This window comes from Mycteria americana, chromosome 9 (genome assembly GCF_035582795.1).
Source record: "Mycteria americana isolate JAX WOST 10 ecotype Jacksonville Zoo and Gardens chromosome 9, USCA_MyAme_1.0, whole genome shotgun sequence".
Taxonomy (NCBI): Eukaryota; Metazoa; Chordata; class Aves; order Ciconiiformes; family Ciconiidae; genus Mycteria; species Mycteria americana.
The window spans coordinates 44598635-44617322 of NC_134373.1; the positions used below are offsets into that span (position 1 = coordinate 44598635).

At 40.0% G+C, this 18688-nt stretch overlaps 1 protein-coding gene across 41 annotated transcripts in view; it reads left to right on the forward strand.

Moving 5' to 3' along the window:
• TANC1 (tetratricopeptide repeat, ankyrin repeat and coiled-coil containing 1) overlaps positions 1 to 18688 on the forward strand; it is a 132380-nt gene that overhangs the window by 110606 nt on the left and 3086 nt on the right. For all 41 annotated transcript variants that reach the window (XM_075512284.1, XM_075512285.1, XM_075512286.1 and 38 more), the window contains 8 exons: positions 1610 to 1688; positions 9146 to 9279; positions 9800 to 9923; positions 10045 to 10220; positions 12864 to 12996; positions 13860 to 13951; positions 16228 to 16374; positions 18002 to 18102. In XM_075512284.1, the coding sequence (XP_075368399.1) occupies positions 1610 to 1688; positions 9146 to 9279; positions 9800 to 9923; positions 10045 to 10220; positions 12864 to 12996; positions 13860 to 13951; positions 16228 to 16374; positions 18002 to 18102 (986 nt within the window). The remainder of the gene's footprint in view (positions 1 to 1609; positions 1689 to 9145; positions 9280 to 9799; positions 9924 to 10044; positions 10221 to 12863; positions 12997 to 13859; positions 13952 to 16227; positions 16375 to 18001; positions 18103 to 18688) is intronic.

Below are 18688 nucleotides of genomic sequence, written 5' to 3' on the forward strand. Positions count from 1 at the left end.
TGTCAAGTTACAGACTTCGGCTTACTTCAGCTTAATGTCAGTTCAGACAGAAATTTGGGGTTGTGCGTGTATATGGTAAAAGAAGCGTTTGTCAGCATTTACAGTATTATTCAGTAAAAGGAACACTAAAAGTAAACACATAAGAAATACTCAAAATGCTTTAGATATTTAGATAATACAAGTATGTTTTCTATTCATTGGGAAAATAAATCATAACCTTGATATAAAAGTAATCAGTAAGTAAAGATACTTGAATAAAGATCACACCAGGCTGATGGAATTTCCTGTGTATGTATTATAAGTGATGTGCTAGAAGTGGAAACTTAAGATCTCTTCAATAAAACCATTTCAATATTTGCTTCTTTTAAATTTATTTTTTAATTGCTATAAGATCAAGAATCTGATCTTTAAAGTTGTTTACATGATTCAAATATAGAAATGTCTATGTGCAATCAATTTATTACATGATATATAAGCCATGACTGTCTCACAATATAAATTTGAGGATTCTGAACTATGATTAATTTGAATTAATGGATAATTCCTTCACTCTCATAAAAGTTCTTGTTTGCTATCCACTGATTAAATGAAAGCAGTCAACTCCTGAGTATCAGCAAAATAGATCACATTAATCACAAATACTTACTCTTACATGAAAATGTCTGTCTTTCTCTATTTTTAGGACAGTAAGAAGCTTAGTTCTTCTTAGCTAGAAAAAAGGCCTGTGTGTTTCATGAATTTTAAATAAATTATATTCTAGCATTTCAGATTTTAGGATTTTCCATACATTGTATACACCACGTCTCATACAGCCTGAAAATACCCATATACTTTCTCCTTTCCTACCCTTGCTTTTTCCCATAGCATCCAAAACTTTTAGTAGTGTGATTCTACTCCCTTACCTGCTTGCTGCAGTCTCAGTGACTGTGTCCCCCATTAGAAAATTTGTTTAAAATAGCCAGTAGAAGAGGTTTTAATTTAATAATCTTTTACTAGCAGGTGGTTACAAAACATAGATTTCCTTAATAAAATAAAAAACCAGCAAAACTTAATTTATAACTTGTCTCAAGTTTAAAAATTGGCACTTAACAATGTAGGCTTAAACCATTCTGTGAAGAAATTTTGAAAAACGGCTAAGAGGTTTTTGGTAAATGTAAAAGGAAAGTAAAAGGCAAAATACAGGAATCCCTATTTTACTGTATGTATGCAAATATTATCTTTTTTCCCCTTCATTTTAGACAATATGGAATTTCCTCACTGAACTGGGATGCTTTATTTTTGGCATTGTTTGTCTTGATTATGCTGGTATATGTAGGTCACACAGGAGCTCAAATCATAATCATGTAAAACACTGAACCAATTAACAGAAGGGCACTGGGCTTTTTTTTTTAAAACTGCTCTCAATAACATTCAGTTGTCTTCAAGTCATACTAAAAATCATACTGAACTTGCTTTGATGGATTACAAACAATATTAATTTTCTTTGATTCATATGCATTGAGAGAGAAGCACTTGTGCTTGTTTTAAATCTTTTACCTGTTGCTGTATCTTGCAAGCGATAACTGATGTTTTTTTGTGACTCGCTACATCTCTGCTAACTTGTTGACAGGTCGTTTGTTACATCTTGACAATTGGAAAGGAACATGAAATAGACGTCAATGACACTGACGCCTTGTGGGGAGAGACAGGTATTTCCTTTCTCATATTTTCCCTAGAGTTGCTCATTTAAGAAGTAAGAGTTTTTAATTTTGTTTTTTTAAATTTAATTTTCTGTGATAAAAGTCATGGGAAAATGCCAGTTTTAATAATAAAATGCAGTTTATAAGCATAAGTATAGAGTTTTTAACTTATTAAATCTACTCATTTCATGTATGGAAAAGAAGAGTTATTTTATATTACAATTACTGTAAATTACTGACTTTCTAATTAAATTGAAAATTGTCTGTGGAAATGTAGTGCTTCAGGGTTCAGTGTAGAATTTCATAGGATTATCTGTTTGAGAACTTTTAAAAATTTCATTTGTTTGCGGGAAATGCTAGGCAATTGCCTCATTTGTTCTAATTAGGCAATGGATGAAAAGACATGCCTTTGTATGTGTGGGAAATGCCAAGTGTCTTTAAAAAAAACCAGACTGTAAACTGTGCAGCCTGCAGATGAAAGTGTTCCTGTTTTACCATACGAGTGGCATCTCTATTTCATTTAAGCAGCTGAGATTGCACAAGTAGGTGGGAAAACAGTCTCTTAATGATTGTCAGTAGCTTCTTCACATACTGGAGAAGCAAATATTCTTTATTGCTATGCATATACAAAACTCTGGTTGCAAATCCAATGAATTCCAAAAAACATATATATGTTCCTAAATTAATTTTCCTTTATTATTTTCTTGTCAACTTTTGCTGTTGAAATTCTTGCTTAATGTATTGGGAATCTTTACTAATTAAGTGCTTCCTTATGCAGTCCTAACTTGTAATGGAAGTGAAGGTCCAAGTCCAGAGAACTACGAGCAGTTCCTTGTGGCACTTTTGTGCTCTCTGAGATACAGAGTAGTAAGTTTGGGACAAGGAGAACATGTAGAGTGAGTCAAGATAGCCACAGGATTAGCATTACATGAAATACTACTCTTCAATTATTGAATGCAAGAAAATTTATGTGGAAAGGATGCCAATTTATATGCTGCTGGAATCTTCACAGTTTTGCACGTGTGGGTGAACTTACATTTGCATTGTACTGCGTGGTTCTTTGCTGTCTGTTTTGTAAATGGGATCATGATGTGGAACTGGATAGTGATAAAACTTAGAAGTATGAGGCAGATGGAGTGAGGAGCAGTGTGTTTTGTGAGCGCCTGTTTTAAAAAGGGAAAATTCATCTCACCTTGAAACAGCATAGAACAACCTTAAAGATCATTCCTTTTCATATAGCAACATGTTCAGGAACAGCTTGTTTCTCTTCTTGTATTTGTACTGCTGTTATCTACTTGAATCCTAAGTTGATTCTGCTCATTGTGGAGGCTGTTTCAGTAGCATTTTATATTGTGAGTCTTTTAGAGGGAAAGACAGCTAGAGGTCATCATTGCCATTCCCAATATTATATCACATTAATGTAGCTGAAGGCCGTGTCTGTATGAAGTACAGGTTGAAGGCAAGTTAAATAGAAAATTAAAGGGGAGCAGATAAAAAATGTCATGTAACACGTGAAATGACAGAATGTAGGAGTGGGAGACTTTTAAGCCTGTTCTCTAAATTTCCTTAGTTTACCCTTTTCAAAATCCACATTACTGTGTCTTAGTTGGAAAAGATGGTCTTTAGGTTAAAGACATCTCTGAGATGTTTTTCCAGCCTCGTATGTTCTATATAGATTAGCTGATTTGGAGCATTACTACTGCCTAGTAAAAGTGATAGAAAATAGCATCATTTTGGCTGCTCTCAAATTTGCAGAGTACCATTAGGCATATCAGAGGTACCGTAGGCTTTTGAGTAGAATAGTTGGAATTCCTGAGCAGGATTTAGTCCAGATGTTGTTGAAGCTGACTGGAGGAATTGTTTAGTCTTCTTACACCTGGATAAGGTATAGGGAGTTATATTGTTGCTGTAATGTTAGTTACACCATGAGCTAAAATGCTGGTATTGACAGAATAAAAAATGTGAAGTATTTGAACAAGATAGTTTGTTTTGCCTTTAATGATGATTATCTGTAACAGTTACTTTCCAGTTGTTCAGATCTAAACAGTTGATGTAACTGTAACATAGTGAAGTATCCGTGAGTGAAGAGTGAATGCGTTAGATATTGTTAAAAAAAAATAATGAATTTACTACTTCCTGCAGTGTTTGTAATTTCATTTACTTTCAGCATCCATTGGAATTTTTTAAAATTCTACTTTTATCATGTTTGAAAAATGCTAAAAAATTAGTAACAAGAAATTCAAAATTTGACCCACTCCTTATTGGAAAATGTACGGTATTAGGACTTAGAAAATGGAGGGGCAAGTCCTTTGCTGATTCTTGCAGAAGTTAGCCCATGAACTCATTTTCTAAACAGTGTTAACATTACTGATGGCACTTCAACACAAACAACAACAAAAACCATTTTAATTTCAAGCTCCATTTAAAACACACAAGAAGTTGATGCAACCCAAATGGAAGAGGGGAAAAAAATCATGATGGGAAAAATATTTTATTTTCAAGGTTCAATGAGTGTCACAGTGAAAAGCAAGGAGTATAATAAGCTATAGGAGGAGGTGGCAAGTTGTTTAAATGTATAGCCTTACAGCAACGCTTCAGCATTATGGTACTGAGTAGAGTCACAAAATATTAGTGCCTGTTGTGGTTTTACCCCAGTTAGCAGCTAAGCACCACACAGCCGCTCGCTCCCCCTCCCCGCCCCCCATCGTTGGTGGGATGAGCGAGAGAATTGGGGAAAAAACAATGGGATGGCCTACACTGCACCGGGTTTGCTGGCGTCTGATGGGATTCATCTTTCTCAAAGGGGAAAGAGAATCTTCGCTCAGGAACTTGCGGGGCTCATCGACAGAGCTTTAAACTAGACTCGAAGGGGGAGGGGGATAATATCAGGCTTGCCCGAGAGAAGCTGAGGGGCGACGTGCCACGGTTAGAGGGAGCGGGTGCCAGCGAGGGCACTCGGCCTGTGTCCCCAAGATGTGCGGGGTACACTGGGGCACAGCCAAAGTTGAACGGAGTTGAGCTAGGGGATACTGAGGCAACGGGAGCCAAGAGGGAAATGCCAGTGAAACGCCTCAAAGCACGCAAGGGGTGCTCTTCTATGAAGGAGGCATGGGTGACAGCCCAGCTGAAGTGCCTCTACACCAATGCACGCAGCATGGGTAACAAGCAGGAGGAGTTGGAAGCCATTGTACATCAGGAAAACTATGATATGGTGGCCATCACGGAAACGTGGTGGGGTGACTTGCACAACTGGAGTGCGGCGATGGATGGCTAAAAACTCTTCAGGAGGGATAGGCGAGGCAGGAGAGGTGGTGGGGTAGCCCTATACGTTAGGGAGTGTTTGGATAGTTTAGAGCTTAATGATGGTGATGATAGGGTGGAGTGTCTATGGGTAAGAATCAGGGGGAAGGCCAACAAGGCAGATATTGTGGTGGGAGTCTGTTACAGACCCCCCAACCAGGACGAGGAGACAGATGAACTATTCTATAAGCAGCTGGGTGAAGCCTCACGATCGCTAGCCCTTGTTCTTGTGGGGGACTTCAACCTGCCAGATGTCTGCTGGAAATACAATACAGCAGAGAGGAAACAGTCTAGGAGGTTCCTGGAGCGTGTGGCAGATAACTTCCTGACACAGCTGGTGAGCGAGCCAACGAGGGAAGGTGCCCCGCTGGACCTCTTGTTCACCAACAGAGAAGGACTTGTGAGCCATGTGATGGTTGGAGGCTGTCTTGGGCAGAGCGATCACGAAATGATAGAGTTTTTGATACGTGGAGAAGCGGCGAGGGGGGTCAGCAAAACTGCCACCTTAGACTTCCGGAGGGCAGATTTCGGCCTGTTTAGGAGACTGGTCGAGAGAGTCCCCTGGGAGGCAGCCCTAATGGGCAAAGGAGTCCAGGAAGGCTGGACATTCTTTAAGGAGGAAGTCCTAAAGGCACAAGAGTGGGCTGTCCCCAGGTGCCGGAAGACGAGCCGGCAGGGAAGAAGACCGGCCTGGCTGACAGAGAGCTCTGGCTCGAACTCAGGAAAAAGAGGAGAGTCTACGACCTCTGGAAGAAGGGGCGGGCAGCTCAGGAGGACTACAAAGGTGTAGCAAGGCTGTGCAGGGAGAAAATTAGAAGGGCCAAAGCTGAGCTAGAGCTCAATCTGGCTGCTGCTGTAAAAGACAACAAAAAACACTTCTTCAAATACATTAGCAGCAAAAGGAGAGCTAAGGAGAATCTCCAGCCCCTAGTAGACGGGGGAGGGAACACAGTGACCAAGGATGAGGAAAAGGCTGAGGTACTTAATGCCTTCTTTGGCTCAGTCTTTAATAGCAGGGCCGACTGTTCTCTGGGTACCCAGCCCCTGGAGTTGGAAGATAGGGACGGGGACCAGAATGGAGCCCCCATAATCCAGGGGGAAATGGTGAGTGACCTGCTGCACCACTTAGACACTCACAAGTCTATGGGGCCTGATGGACATCCACCCGAGAGTACTGAAGGAGCTGGCAGAAGAGCTCACCAAGCCCCTTTCCATCATTTACCAGCAGTCCTGGCTAACTGGGGAGGTCCCTGCTGACTGGAGATTAGCGAATGTGACGCCCATCTTCAAGAAGGGCCGGAAGGAGGACCCGGGGAACTACAGGCCTGTCAGCCTGACCTCGGTGCCGGGGAAGCTGATGGAGCAGATCATCCTGAGTGCTATCACACGGCATGTAGAGAATAACCAAGGGATCACGCCCAGCCAGCATGGGTTCAGGAAAGGCAGGTCCTGCTTGACCAACCTGATCTCCTTCTATGACAAGGTGACCCGCCTAGTGGATGAGGGAAAGGCTGTGGATGTTGTCTATCTAGACTTTAGTAAAGCCTTGGACACGGTTTCCCACAGCATTCTCCTGGAGAAACTGGCTGCTCATGGCTTGGATGGGTGTACTCTTTGCTGGGTAAAGAACTGGCTGGACGGCCGGGCCCAAAGAGTGGTGGTGAATGGAGTTTACTCCAGTTGGCGGCCGGTCACCAGTGGTGTTCCCCAGGGCTCTGTGTTGGGGCCAGTTCTGTTTAACATCTTTATCAATGATCTGGACAAAGGGATCGAGTGCACTCTCAGCAAGTTTGCAGATGACACCAAGTTGTGTGGGAGTGTTGATCTGCTGGAGGGTAAGCAGGCTCTGCAGAGGGACCTGGACAGGCTGGATCGATGCGCCGAGGTCAATTGTATGAAGTTTAACAAGGCCAAGTGCAAGGTCCTGCACTGGGGCCACAGCAACCCCATGCAACGCTACAGGCTTGGGGAAGAGTGGCTGGAAAGCTGCCCAGAGGAAAAGGACCTGGGGGTGTTGGTCAACAGCCGCCTGAATATGAGCCAGCAGTGTGCCCAGGTGGCCAAGAAAGCCAATGGCATCCTGGCTTGTATCAAAAATAGCGTGGCCAGCAGGACTAGGGAAGTGATCGTGCCCCTGTACTCGGCACTGGTGAGGCCGCACCTGGAATACTGTGTTCAGTTTTGGGCCCCCCACTACAAGAGGGACATTGAGGTGCTGAAGCGTGTGCAGAGAAGGGCAACAAAGCTGGTGAAGGGTCTGGAGCAGAATTCTTATGAGGAGCGGCTGAGGGACCTGGGGTTGTTCAGCCTGGAGAAGTGGAGGCTGAGGGGAGACCTTATCGCTCTCTACAACTACCTGAAAAGAGGTTGTAGAGAGGTGGGGGTCGGTCTCTTCTCCCAGGTAACAAGTGATAGGACAAGAGGAAATGGCCTCAAGTTGAGCCAGGGGAGGTTTAGACTGGATATTAGGAAATTTTTCTTCACTGAAAGGGTTATCAAGCATTGGAACAGGCTGCCCAGGGAAGTGGTTGAGTCGCCATCCCTGGAGGTATTTAAAGGACATTTGGATGAGGTGCTTAGGGACATGGTGTAGTCGTGGTCTTGGTAGTGTTAGGTTTATGGTTGGACTCGATGATCTTAAAGGTCTTTTCCAACCTATATGATTCTGTGATTCTGTGAAAAAAGTAAAACCCATGGGTTGAGATAAAGACAGTTTAACAGGACAGCAGAGGAAGAGAAAATAATAATAATGGTGATAAAAGAATGTACAAAACAATGGATGCACAATGCAATTGCTCACCACCCACTGACTGATGCCCAGCCTGTCCCCGAGCAGCAGTCGCTGCCCCCCCGCCAGCTCCCCCCAGTTTATATACTCGGCATGACACCATATGGTATGGAATAGCCCTTTGGCCAGTTGGGCTCAGCTGTCCCGGCTGTGTCCCCTCCCAACTTCTTGTGCGCCTGGCAGAGCAGGGGAAGCTGAAAAGTCCTTGACCAGTGTAAACATCACTTAGTAATAACCAAAACATCAGTGTGGTATCAACATTATTCTCATCCTAAATCCAAAACACAGCACTATACCAGCTACTAGGAAGAAAATTAACTCTATCCCAGCCGAAACCAGGACAGTGCCGAATGTGTGGAAATTACCTGCTTTCTCATAAGCCATATATTGCGAACATAGATGTGCAGTAATTTGTATCTCATGAATGGCTAAAATAAAGATCATATCAATGGTTTTATTATTGTGCTATCTGGACACATTTGCTACTCTATTGCGTTGCACTGCTCTGTCGCCAGTGTGTAGGTGTGCATGCAATTGTGATACTCTGGTGTTTTCAGCCAGGGCTGAAAAGGTGCCTTCTGATAGAATCTGTCTGTTTAAAAGTTGCAAGAGTACTGCATTTCAGATAGAGGTCAAGAGCACTCGCTCTTGACAATATACACTGTTCAGTTCAAAAAAGAGTTTTAGTGTGAATTAGAATGTTGAGGTCTCTTGTGTACTGGAAAATGTACAGTAATCCCTTGAAGTCTAGAGCAAGGGTTAACAAACAGGAATTAGAACTATTGATGGATAACCTACTGTGGTTTTCACCATGAAAAACAGGGAAAACCATTTTAACTAGTGCAGAATGAAGCTACGTTGTCCAAGACGCAGACTTGCTTCAGAGATCTAAATATCTGATGTTTAGTAATACATCACTGCTAGGGATTGAGTAAACAGTACTTCCTGAAACTTGAGTTACAGTCCCTTTGTTGAAACCCAGAACTGTTGCCATCTTCACCTTTGGCAAGGGCCTGATGGAAAGAGATGAGGCTTTCTTGTCATGAAAAAAATGATTAATGAAGAAGGAACTAGAACTGCCTCAGGCTGGTGGATTTATCCAAAATTTTTGTAAAGATACCTTTTAACCTAAAAGCTATGCACATGCTACAGTTGTTATCTTTGAGTATCATCTTTTTATTTACCAGAGAATGACTGTGGCTTACTGACTTAACCTGATTCTGACTAATTCATTTGAGTCTGAAAATAATTATGAAAATCTTATGGAGCAGCTGAGTTGACAAAATTGGGGACTCAGTAACACTCACATAAATGTGCATGTGTCAAAAGATGTGGTAAAACAGCTAAGAGATGGTGTTGATGCAAATGCTTTCTTTAGCCCTGACAGCTGCTGCAGGAAGAGGAAAACTGGAAGTCTGCGAATTACTTCTTGAACATGGAGCAGTTGTGACGAGAGCTAATAGGAGGGGGATTCCTCCACTTTTCTGTGCAGTACGGCAGGGGCACTGGCAGGTCTGACACATCTTTGCAAATTAAATGGATTCCTTTGGGAAGCGGTCCTTGATTCCTCCCATCTCTAGTCCTGTAATAAATCAGTGTAAATTTTATAATATTCATTTGCATCAACTTCAAAGGGATGTGTTCAGAAGCTCACTTTTTAAGTTATTTGAAGTGATACAAAGGATCTGAAAGTTCATCGGCTGCATGACAACCTCAATTATAGTATACCTGAAAAATAATACATGGGAGTTAAAATATTTTATTTCCTAGGCCAAGAACAGAGACAATTTCAGATCCTCTGTATTGCTTCTGTATTAATGGAGGGACAACCTTAAAGTCAGGAGCCTTCCTCATGCTGGCCACTCCTGTCAGGAGAAGGCCCTGAATTGCAAACAGTTAAGACTTTGAGTTGCGCAGGATTTTTTGATGATTGCTATAAATAACACCTTAGTCCTCTTCTTAAAAGTTCATGCTATTATGGCTAAAACTTAAATCTGCCAATTTATTTTTAAATTGCTATTTTCTATTTCAGATCGCTAAACTTCTAGTGGAGCATGGGTCTGATGTGAATTTAAGTGACAAGCAAGGCCGAACTCCACTTATGGTGGCTTCTTGTGAAGGACATTTGAGCACCGTGGAATTTCTGCTTTCTGAAGGTAGAAGATAAATAGTGGTTCAAGGCTGCACAGCTGTACCAGAGACTGCATCTGTGTGAGTTAGGTAATTTTGCTTATTAAACAGGACATCTTCATAACAAAGTTAATTTTCATTTTACAGGTGCAACTATTTCATCTCTGGACAAAGAAGGACTGACAGCTTTGAGCTGGGCATGTCTAAAAGGCCACAGGGAAGTGGTTCAGTATTTAGTTGAGAAAGGCGCAACAACTGATCAGACAGACAAAAATGGACGAACACCCCTAGACCTAGCAGCTTTTTATGGAGATGCTGATATTGTAAGTAGAACTAACAGTAGAAAAACTAAGCATGTATTGGATTTTCATAATGCAAAACAAAGCTTAGAAAAAATATTGCCAACCAAAATAGAAAGGAAATTTGAGGAAGTAGCCAAGGTGCTTAGGCTCCTAGCGTCTTGACTGCAGTGCAAGTGTTTACTCAGAAAAGCATTTTCTAGATAAGATTTTAGTACCGAGGTAGTTGTGATAAAGTCCAGCATTATACCGTTACGTTTTACAGGGTGCTGTTGTACTTCATCATGAGTGTTTTAAATCTCAATAAAAAGTAGCATTTACAATTTCTGTGTTGGATAGACTGGAATTAAAAAAGAAAAAAAAAAAGGCTGTGGGACATGAAAGGAAAATATCTTTTTTTCAGCCTCTGGAAACCCATCGAGGTAACCTGACAGGTTCCCAGTCAGTTGGGTTTCTGAGTGGAACAGAGACCCCAAGTGAGAGATGTAGGAAGAAGACTAATATTGCCAGAATAGATGAAATGCAGAAAGATTTTGCTTCTCCATCGTAAGGCAGCATTACTTGTCTTTGGTAGGTATCTTACATGCTTTGCATGACAGGGAGAGAACTGTTAGAAATCCTTATGCTTTTCATCTTGTGAAGATGGCACTAAGCACACCTCAGTCTTACTATCCAGTCTATCTATGTGGAAATACAAGGCTTGAGGTGTAAATTCAGTTTTTCTCAGTTTGTTCCACAGGTCATTTCAGAAATAGGACAACAACTGAAGTTCCTTATTCAGTGCTGTACCTTTCTCACATACTACCTTCTTCCTCTATAATAAATGTTACAATGCAAGAATTTAAGGCATTTCAGGTCAAGTTTTTCCGAATCTGAAATGGACCATGCCTGTAACTGAGATCAAAAGTATACAATAAGTTTAAAGTCTGTGATTTAGAATCCTCTGTATCTTTAAAATGACAGATTTTTGAAGTGATTGTGTATTTTTGTTCTTATGCTTCAAAGCTTGGTAATTAAGCACAATTCAGAAGCCTGACCAGATAGGAATGCAATTTCCACAAACTGCATGGAAGGGCATGCTCAAGTCTGCATGCACTATAAACAGATCCAAGAGTTCACCAGGGAACTAGAAAGAACAGCATATGCAGCCTCTCAAACTGGCTAGCATCTTTATTTCTAGACTCTGCACATACAATGTCCTGTTTCAAAACAGCAGTTCTTGAGTAAAAATGCTGCCATACAGTATAACTTGCTATAGCACTTTAAGTCATATTCACCCTTAGTCAGAATTAACTTGAAATTGTAAGCAAGCCCTTAGATTCTGTACTGGCTTTAACAGGTTTCAGAAGTCACATCATGGAGCTATTCCTGCCACTGCAAGTGTTTCTAGGTAACACTGGGTAGCTGAAGAGGGACTTCTTTCCTGCTTGGGAATGAGGGATATCCAGGCTCCTCTACATACTTTTACTGTAGATTGTTGCATTGGAGTAGTATAGACTGCCAGTTCATCTCATAGACTGGCCACATCAGTGGTTCATATAGCTGAAGAGCCCGATCTTTGTGCTAGGGCAACAGACAAAGGTGGAATAAGACTAATTAAGAGATCCCTTAGCAGGCCAGCAGCTTTGGGTCTTGGGGACCTGTCAGTGGGAAGGACTGTTAATACCTCTTTCCATACTAGATTACTGCCAGTTGCATTTGGTTGGGCAAGCAATGGTTATGTGAAAGAGCTATTGCTTACATCAGACCTGCCATTGCTGTCCTCTCCTATATATTGCACTTTTAATTAGTATTGCTGATGGACAATTACTAGAATTACTCCATTGCTTTGAGTGCTTGGTGAATGCCTGGTGGAAGCCGATGGTGTCTGGCATACTTACTTTGCTTGCTTAAACTTTCTTATTTGCCATTGCTGCATTTTACATTTGCTGCATTTACACCCAACTGCAGTGTTAGACTGTCATAATAAATGGTTAAGTAATGAATAAAGTTACAAATGTGTTTTCACATTTGGGGACCACATAAGGTGGTCCACATATGGTGCTGAGGGGACCACATAAGAAGTGGTCCCTCAGCACCATAACTTCTATTTACGCTGTTAACTGGAATGTTTTAAATATCTCGCATTGCACAATGGTAGTCTGTGTATTTTCTGTTTATTGTATTTGTGTAGCGTTGTGTCCTATACTAGGAGCGTATTTTGGTACTGCACTTCATGCTTGTCATTGTAGTGTTACGGTGTACTTGAAGGTGAAACCACAGGGCCTACGCTGCTACTCTATTTTCATCTGAGCTTACTGCCCTTATGTTGGGCAATATGCAGACAGTTGCCGTGTCTGCATGTTGGCATGCAGAACATGAACAAAGGAGGGAACAAGCATAATGTGTTGGACTTAGTGTTTTTCTGACACAGGTACTTCCAGGACTTTGGGTGTTGTTTGTTTTTTTAATTCCCTTAGCTGCAGCTCTTCGGTGCAGTTTGATAGTATTGCCATGCTGTGTTATCTTCAGTGGATTCAGTTCAATGGATTTAAAATGGCTTTAGCATACTCTGGAGTGTATACTCAGTATACTTCAAGGAAGATTAGGTGGTAGCTTAAATATTTCACTGTTTTGCCTCTCCCACCAAAAATAACGTTACAAGGCTTGTCTTGTTTCTTTTCACAGGTGCAGTATTTGGTAGAGAAAGGAGCAATGATTGAGCATGTTGACCACAGTGGCATGCGGCCACTGGACAGAGCTATCGGATGTCGTAATACATCAGTAGTGGTTATGCTACTGAGAAAAGGAGCTAAACTAGGTTAGTAAAACCATCCTGTACTCAAGAGAAACAACTGAGTATCTGCTCTGCTAGAATTAACTGTCATTTCTGTAAAGTAGCTTAAATAAATAAATCTTGAAATACACACTAGATTTTTGCAGGTTGTATGATTTCTCTTGAGCGGGCATCTGCAAACCAATCTCTTTCTTTTAAAGGCAGACACTCAAGACTCACTTCAGAAGTGAGGAAGTGCAAGTAATTTTATTCTAATCCTTTCTTTGATGTATGTTGATGAGGAGGTTTGGAGGAGTCAGTCTTTATGTCGTTACTCTATCATGATATACCTAAGAAAATGATGATTATGCTATTAGTGATACTTAATTCTGACACTATTGTTTAGATTAAGAAGTTTTACATTTAAATAAGATTCTTTTAATAAATTATAGAATTGTACATTTTTGCAAAGGGTGGGCAAAAAAATACATGTCCAAATCATGTATTATCAGTAGGCAAGTAGATGGTGCAGCTGTGTACATGGTAATTATTGACTCTCTAGTACCTTAAAATCAAAATTTATTACTATTTGGGTACTAAGTGTGATCAAATACAGATCTTACTTAGGCCTGAACTTTACCTTGACTTTCATACTGTCCTATACTGGCTTTAGACCAGGGGTAAAATGATCAGACCATTTAATATCTGGCTGATATCTATGTGGGGTGGCAGGGGGCAGGTATGGATATATATGTATTTTAAATATATGTGCATACACTAATAATAATAATAATAGTTCCATGCAGGTGGAATACCTTTTGATGTAGGATTAGGCTTTCTAGTGTGAGTAGATATCAGAAACACACTTTCTTCCCTTTTGTCAGAGATCCTTAAAATTTAACTTGCAGGAAATGCAGCATGGGCAATGGCCACCTCAAAACCCGATATTCTCCTTATTCTGCTGCAGAAACTGATGGAAGAAGGAAATATACTGTACAAAGTAGGTAGATTTTTATTTTTTCGGATCGCAGAACATAATTGGACTTCTGTCTGAAGGTAGATTAAAGTTCTCTATACCTCCTTTTCTGTTCAAACAAGATGTGTACCTGCACGTCCTCTCATGTTGGGAATGAGACCAAGAAATCTTGAGAACGCTGGGAAAGAATCATTGAAAACTCCTGTGTAAAATAAAAAAATATTTAAGTACACTTTCTTTCTGTTGAGCAAGTTGCTCTGTGAACGTTGTAGCAGTCAGTTGCTTCTTAAGAGCAATTCAGAATGTAAGCTGCTTGTTTGAAAGTGCCTTGTTGAATTAAGTGACAGGCGTATCTTTTTCTTCAGGATAATGTTCTTTCGTGTGCTATTTAAATATATAATGAGGAAAGGGGAGGACAGCTCTTTTGATACAGTCTTTTTACTAGTGGTGATATTGCTCAGAAGAGAGACTGGAATTATTTTTGTAAACTCTGTGCTACACCTGCATTATTTCACTAGTGCAACACAGTGCTGAATGGCTTATATAAGCATCATTCAAAGTCTGTTCTAGCTACGAGACTTGTAATTTGTAGGGTTTTTTTTATGAGGGCCCTCAAATATCTGCCAGTTTATGTCTGATCTTTGTTCTATATCAAATGGCTTTGCATAGTACAGAAGAGAGACCCTTGAGACTTTGCCATCATGAATAAGGGTGGACCTGCTTAGATTCTCCCAAATTCTGTATAGGAGTCTTATGAATACATCTGGATAATTTATCAAGTTTATTGATCCTGAAATAGGTTTAGAGCTTTATATCCAAGCAGATACCTTTAAGCATGGGGCATCTTTCAACCTAAAGGATTACAGATTTTTATGCTACAAAGGCAGTTCTGTCATGCCTGGGAAGCCTCTCCTGTGTCACACTTCTCTAGTGGTGTGTTGAATGCAACTCACTGGCTGTTCGGGGAGAAGGTGCCACCATGTCGCCAGCACCAATTCATTTTCTTCAGTTTCTCCTCAAGTTGCTCCACAGGTTGAGCCCTGCCTAGAGTCTGAGACCATAGAGTAACATGGCAGGACTTGGTACTAATATGTTTTACAATTTGTTACAGGAGGGTGAATTCCCTGCTGGTATCTATTTTTAGAGCGTTTAATTTTATTATAGTAATTTGAATGGACTTGCTAGAGTGATGGTATGTCATTTAGCTTGTTAAACTTCTTCCAGTATACTTGGATTTACTTATTTGCCAAAGTGTTTTAAATGGATAGTTATTTTGCAGAGTAACACATGTTTGAGTGTGCTCACAGTATGCAATAACCACTTTTCAGCTCTCCAGCTGATAAAAGAAAATAAACCTTAAATATTTTCCTTGCTAGTTTCAACAGTAAATTTTAACCACTTTGAGTGTTAAGATGAATTAAATAATAAACAACACCCAGTGTTTATGAAAAGAAATTAACTTGTAATATCCATAAAGAGAAAAATTTCTTCATCTGTCAACTAAAAGATTTGCTTTTCTTATGATACTAGGAGGATTTAAGTGTTTTTAGCAAAACTGTCTCAAATCTTCAGTTTATTATGGAGATGTTCTCCAAGCATCTCTTGGAGAGTCTGAATGTTTCCAGTGCAAGGGTGGATCATTCAGGTTAGCTCTCTTACTCAGCCTCCATTAAGCAGTAGGAGAGTGACCTTTTACTACTTTAAATTCATACACTCAGTCACCCAACTAATTATGGCTGAGACACCTAAGTGACTCTGGCAATAGCTGGACTGCATGTTTGAATGTTGTACTGACTCTCTCCCTCTCCCATCCAGCCCCTTCCATTGCCAGAGCTTATTCTGCAGTATTGCCACCAGATTAAGCATACACCATTCCCGATTAATGATATGCTCTGCTAGAAGCATCTAGGCCTTAGCGTTTTAAGCAGCTACATCATCAGATATTTGACTGCTCTGTTTAAAAAAATAAAGAACGAATGAAATAATGAATTGTATCATACATTAATTGAACATAAATAATTTTTCTGGTACAAGTAGTATGTATTAATGCAAATATCCTGGCAAAACACCATTAAAGGTATGAGTTTAGAAACAAACACAAACTCTAGTTAACATGCAAGTTCTCTCATTGTGTCTGTGTGTAATTCATACTGCATATATTTATTTTTTTAAAAAATCTGGCTCTGTGTTTTCTACTTGAAGAGCACCTGTTGGTAGATGTCAAATATAAAAGTGCTTTTTTGCAACAGTATTGCAATATTAAGAGTTTGTGAAAAGCCTCTTGTTCCCTAAATTTGTAGAAAGGTAAGATGAAGGAAGCAGCACAGCGCTATCAGTATGCCTTGAGGAAGTTTCCGAGGGAAGGATTTGGAGAAGAAATGAAAGCATTCAATGAGCTGAGAGTTTCATTATACCTAAATTTATCACGATGTCGCCGAAAAACAAATGTAAGCTTGTGCTGTTGATCTGTTCCCTCTCTGGCATTGGGAATCTTAGACTTCTTTTCTACTGCGTTATTGAGTTTGTACTTGGACATTTATTTTTGCTATTTTAGAATCGTTTTCACTGTATCCTGATACTGGGCTTTGTTGTGTCAATAAATGGGGACATCTCATAAAATGAGGGCATGTTGCCGTGGGGGATCTATTACAGCTGTTCTTATGTAACCCAGTTATTTTGGAATGATGAACTGCTGGATGGTTTTGGTACTTTTAAAAGACTAAATGGAAAATGCCGTCACCACTACCCTTTGTTATCATACAGCATAACCTACTGCTACGGCTGTATTGTATGCGCTGGTTGTTTCTTTGTACCTTCACCAGTGTATCAGATGGCTGGTAAGAACCTGAATGACCATCAGAGCAAAAACTTCCGATTTTCTGAATATACCTTACACTGTTCTTTCTTTTCAAACAGTAACTTCTTAATTCCCTAGTCATCCAAGTTGTTCTTGGCATCTGCTCCAATTTGAAGAATTTCTAAACATAGGTGTCCAGGACCTTACATAGGCAGTTCTGCCACTGCTTTGCACAGCAGTACCAATCCTTTCCTTTCTGTGCTAGAACTACCTCTCCTGATGCCTTCCTAGATGAGATTGGCTTTTTCAGTTGTGTCAAACTAACAGCAGAAAGTGGCTCTGTGACCAACTAGTGCATGTGTGTGTGTTTATCATAGCCCACTGATAAACTCTCATTTACATTTTGCTAATCCTGAAGTGCATCACCTTACATCTAAAGCTCAAGTTCATGACATTACTCTGCTCTTGCATGGTTATCTCAGGACAGTTTTTGGGGTGTTAATACTTTCCAACCTCCTGTATCATCATGGTCAATATATTTCAGTATCATGAACACCCTCTGCTGTGCATGGCTGTTATAAAAATTAGACTTGCTTCTGCCTTTATCTTCCCCGTAGCCATCTTTGCCGGCATTTCAACACTGCTTTAATTCCAGTCTTTGGTTTAACCAATAATTTACTAAACTCTTACTTCGTGTTCTTCTTAAATGAAAACCAAATACATTACATCTAGTGTAATTCTTCTCTAAAAATGTCATGTACCTTATCAAAGAAAGCTCTAGACTAGTCCAACCCATTTCCTGATTTTTCTTGTTTTTCTCTAAATTCCTAGGTCTTTAACTGGCCTTTTTCAAAACACTTTCTAAAGCAGGATATAAATTACCAACTCAGGCTATTGTTATTTCTTTATGTATTTTTAATTATTATATAATAATTATATAAATACGTTTATATAATAATTATATAACTGCATTATTTCTAAATGCAGTCTCTTCTAGCATTTTAACACCTTTGCATTGAAAATAACCATATCTTGTCTATATTAACATTGCTTGTTAGCTACCTTGGAGTCAGTTTCCCTTAGACATGAGGGACAAGGTTAGCAAGATGAGGTCTGTTCTCTGTCTTTCAGAAAATATCTGCTCTTGCTAACTGATAAAGGTCATTTTCTATACTGCATAAAAGCTATCTGCACTTTTGAAGCAGTACCATGAATAAAGAGCATGCATTTTTCTTTTATTGTCAATGCATAATGAGTACATTTGTTTAAATTATTAGGACTTTGGTATGGCTGAAGAGTTTGCTACCAAAGCATTGGATCTGAAACCCAAGTCTTACGAAGCCTATTATGCTAGAGCAAGAGCCAAGAGGAACAGCAGGTATTGTTTGATTCTGTGCACCTGCCCGCACAGATTGTTTTTTAACTTCCTAACACTTTCAATAACTGTTTTTCTTTTCCGCTAGTTGTATTTGGAACTTGCAAAGAAAAGGTTATTTTCCTTGTGCACTTTCCATCTGTATTAGGTCTCTGTATCAGTTAAAGCCAACCAAACGCAAAAAGCAATACTGAATACTCATTTAGGTAATTATTAGGCAGTCCAGAAAGTAAGAAATTGATATGAAGACGGATTATTGTAAGTGTAAGAGTGAATGGGATTGCTATTCCATGTGACTCAACAGAATGTTGTCAGCAGTGTGCCACCAAACTCCAGCCCTGCATTACTTATTACCAAGAACAACTGGGTGCTTTTATAGGGCAGGATATGTTGAATCATTAGCAGTTCAAGATAAAAACAAGGGGAGAGAGGAGGAACCATCTCTTTAAGCTGGAAGAATACCAAGCTGTACTGGTATAGTTGAGGTATAGAGAGAGGTGCCTTTTTGATTCACCGTGTCTCTTCTAAGCAGAACAATACATAGTCATGAAGCAGAGTTCAGCAAGTTACCTACTCTGAAGATAACAGT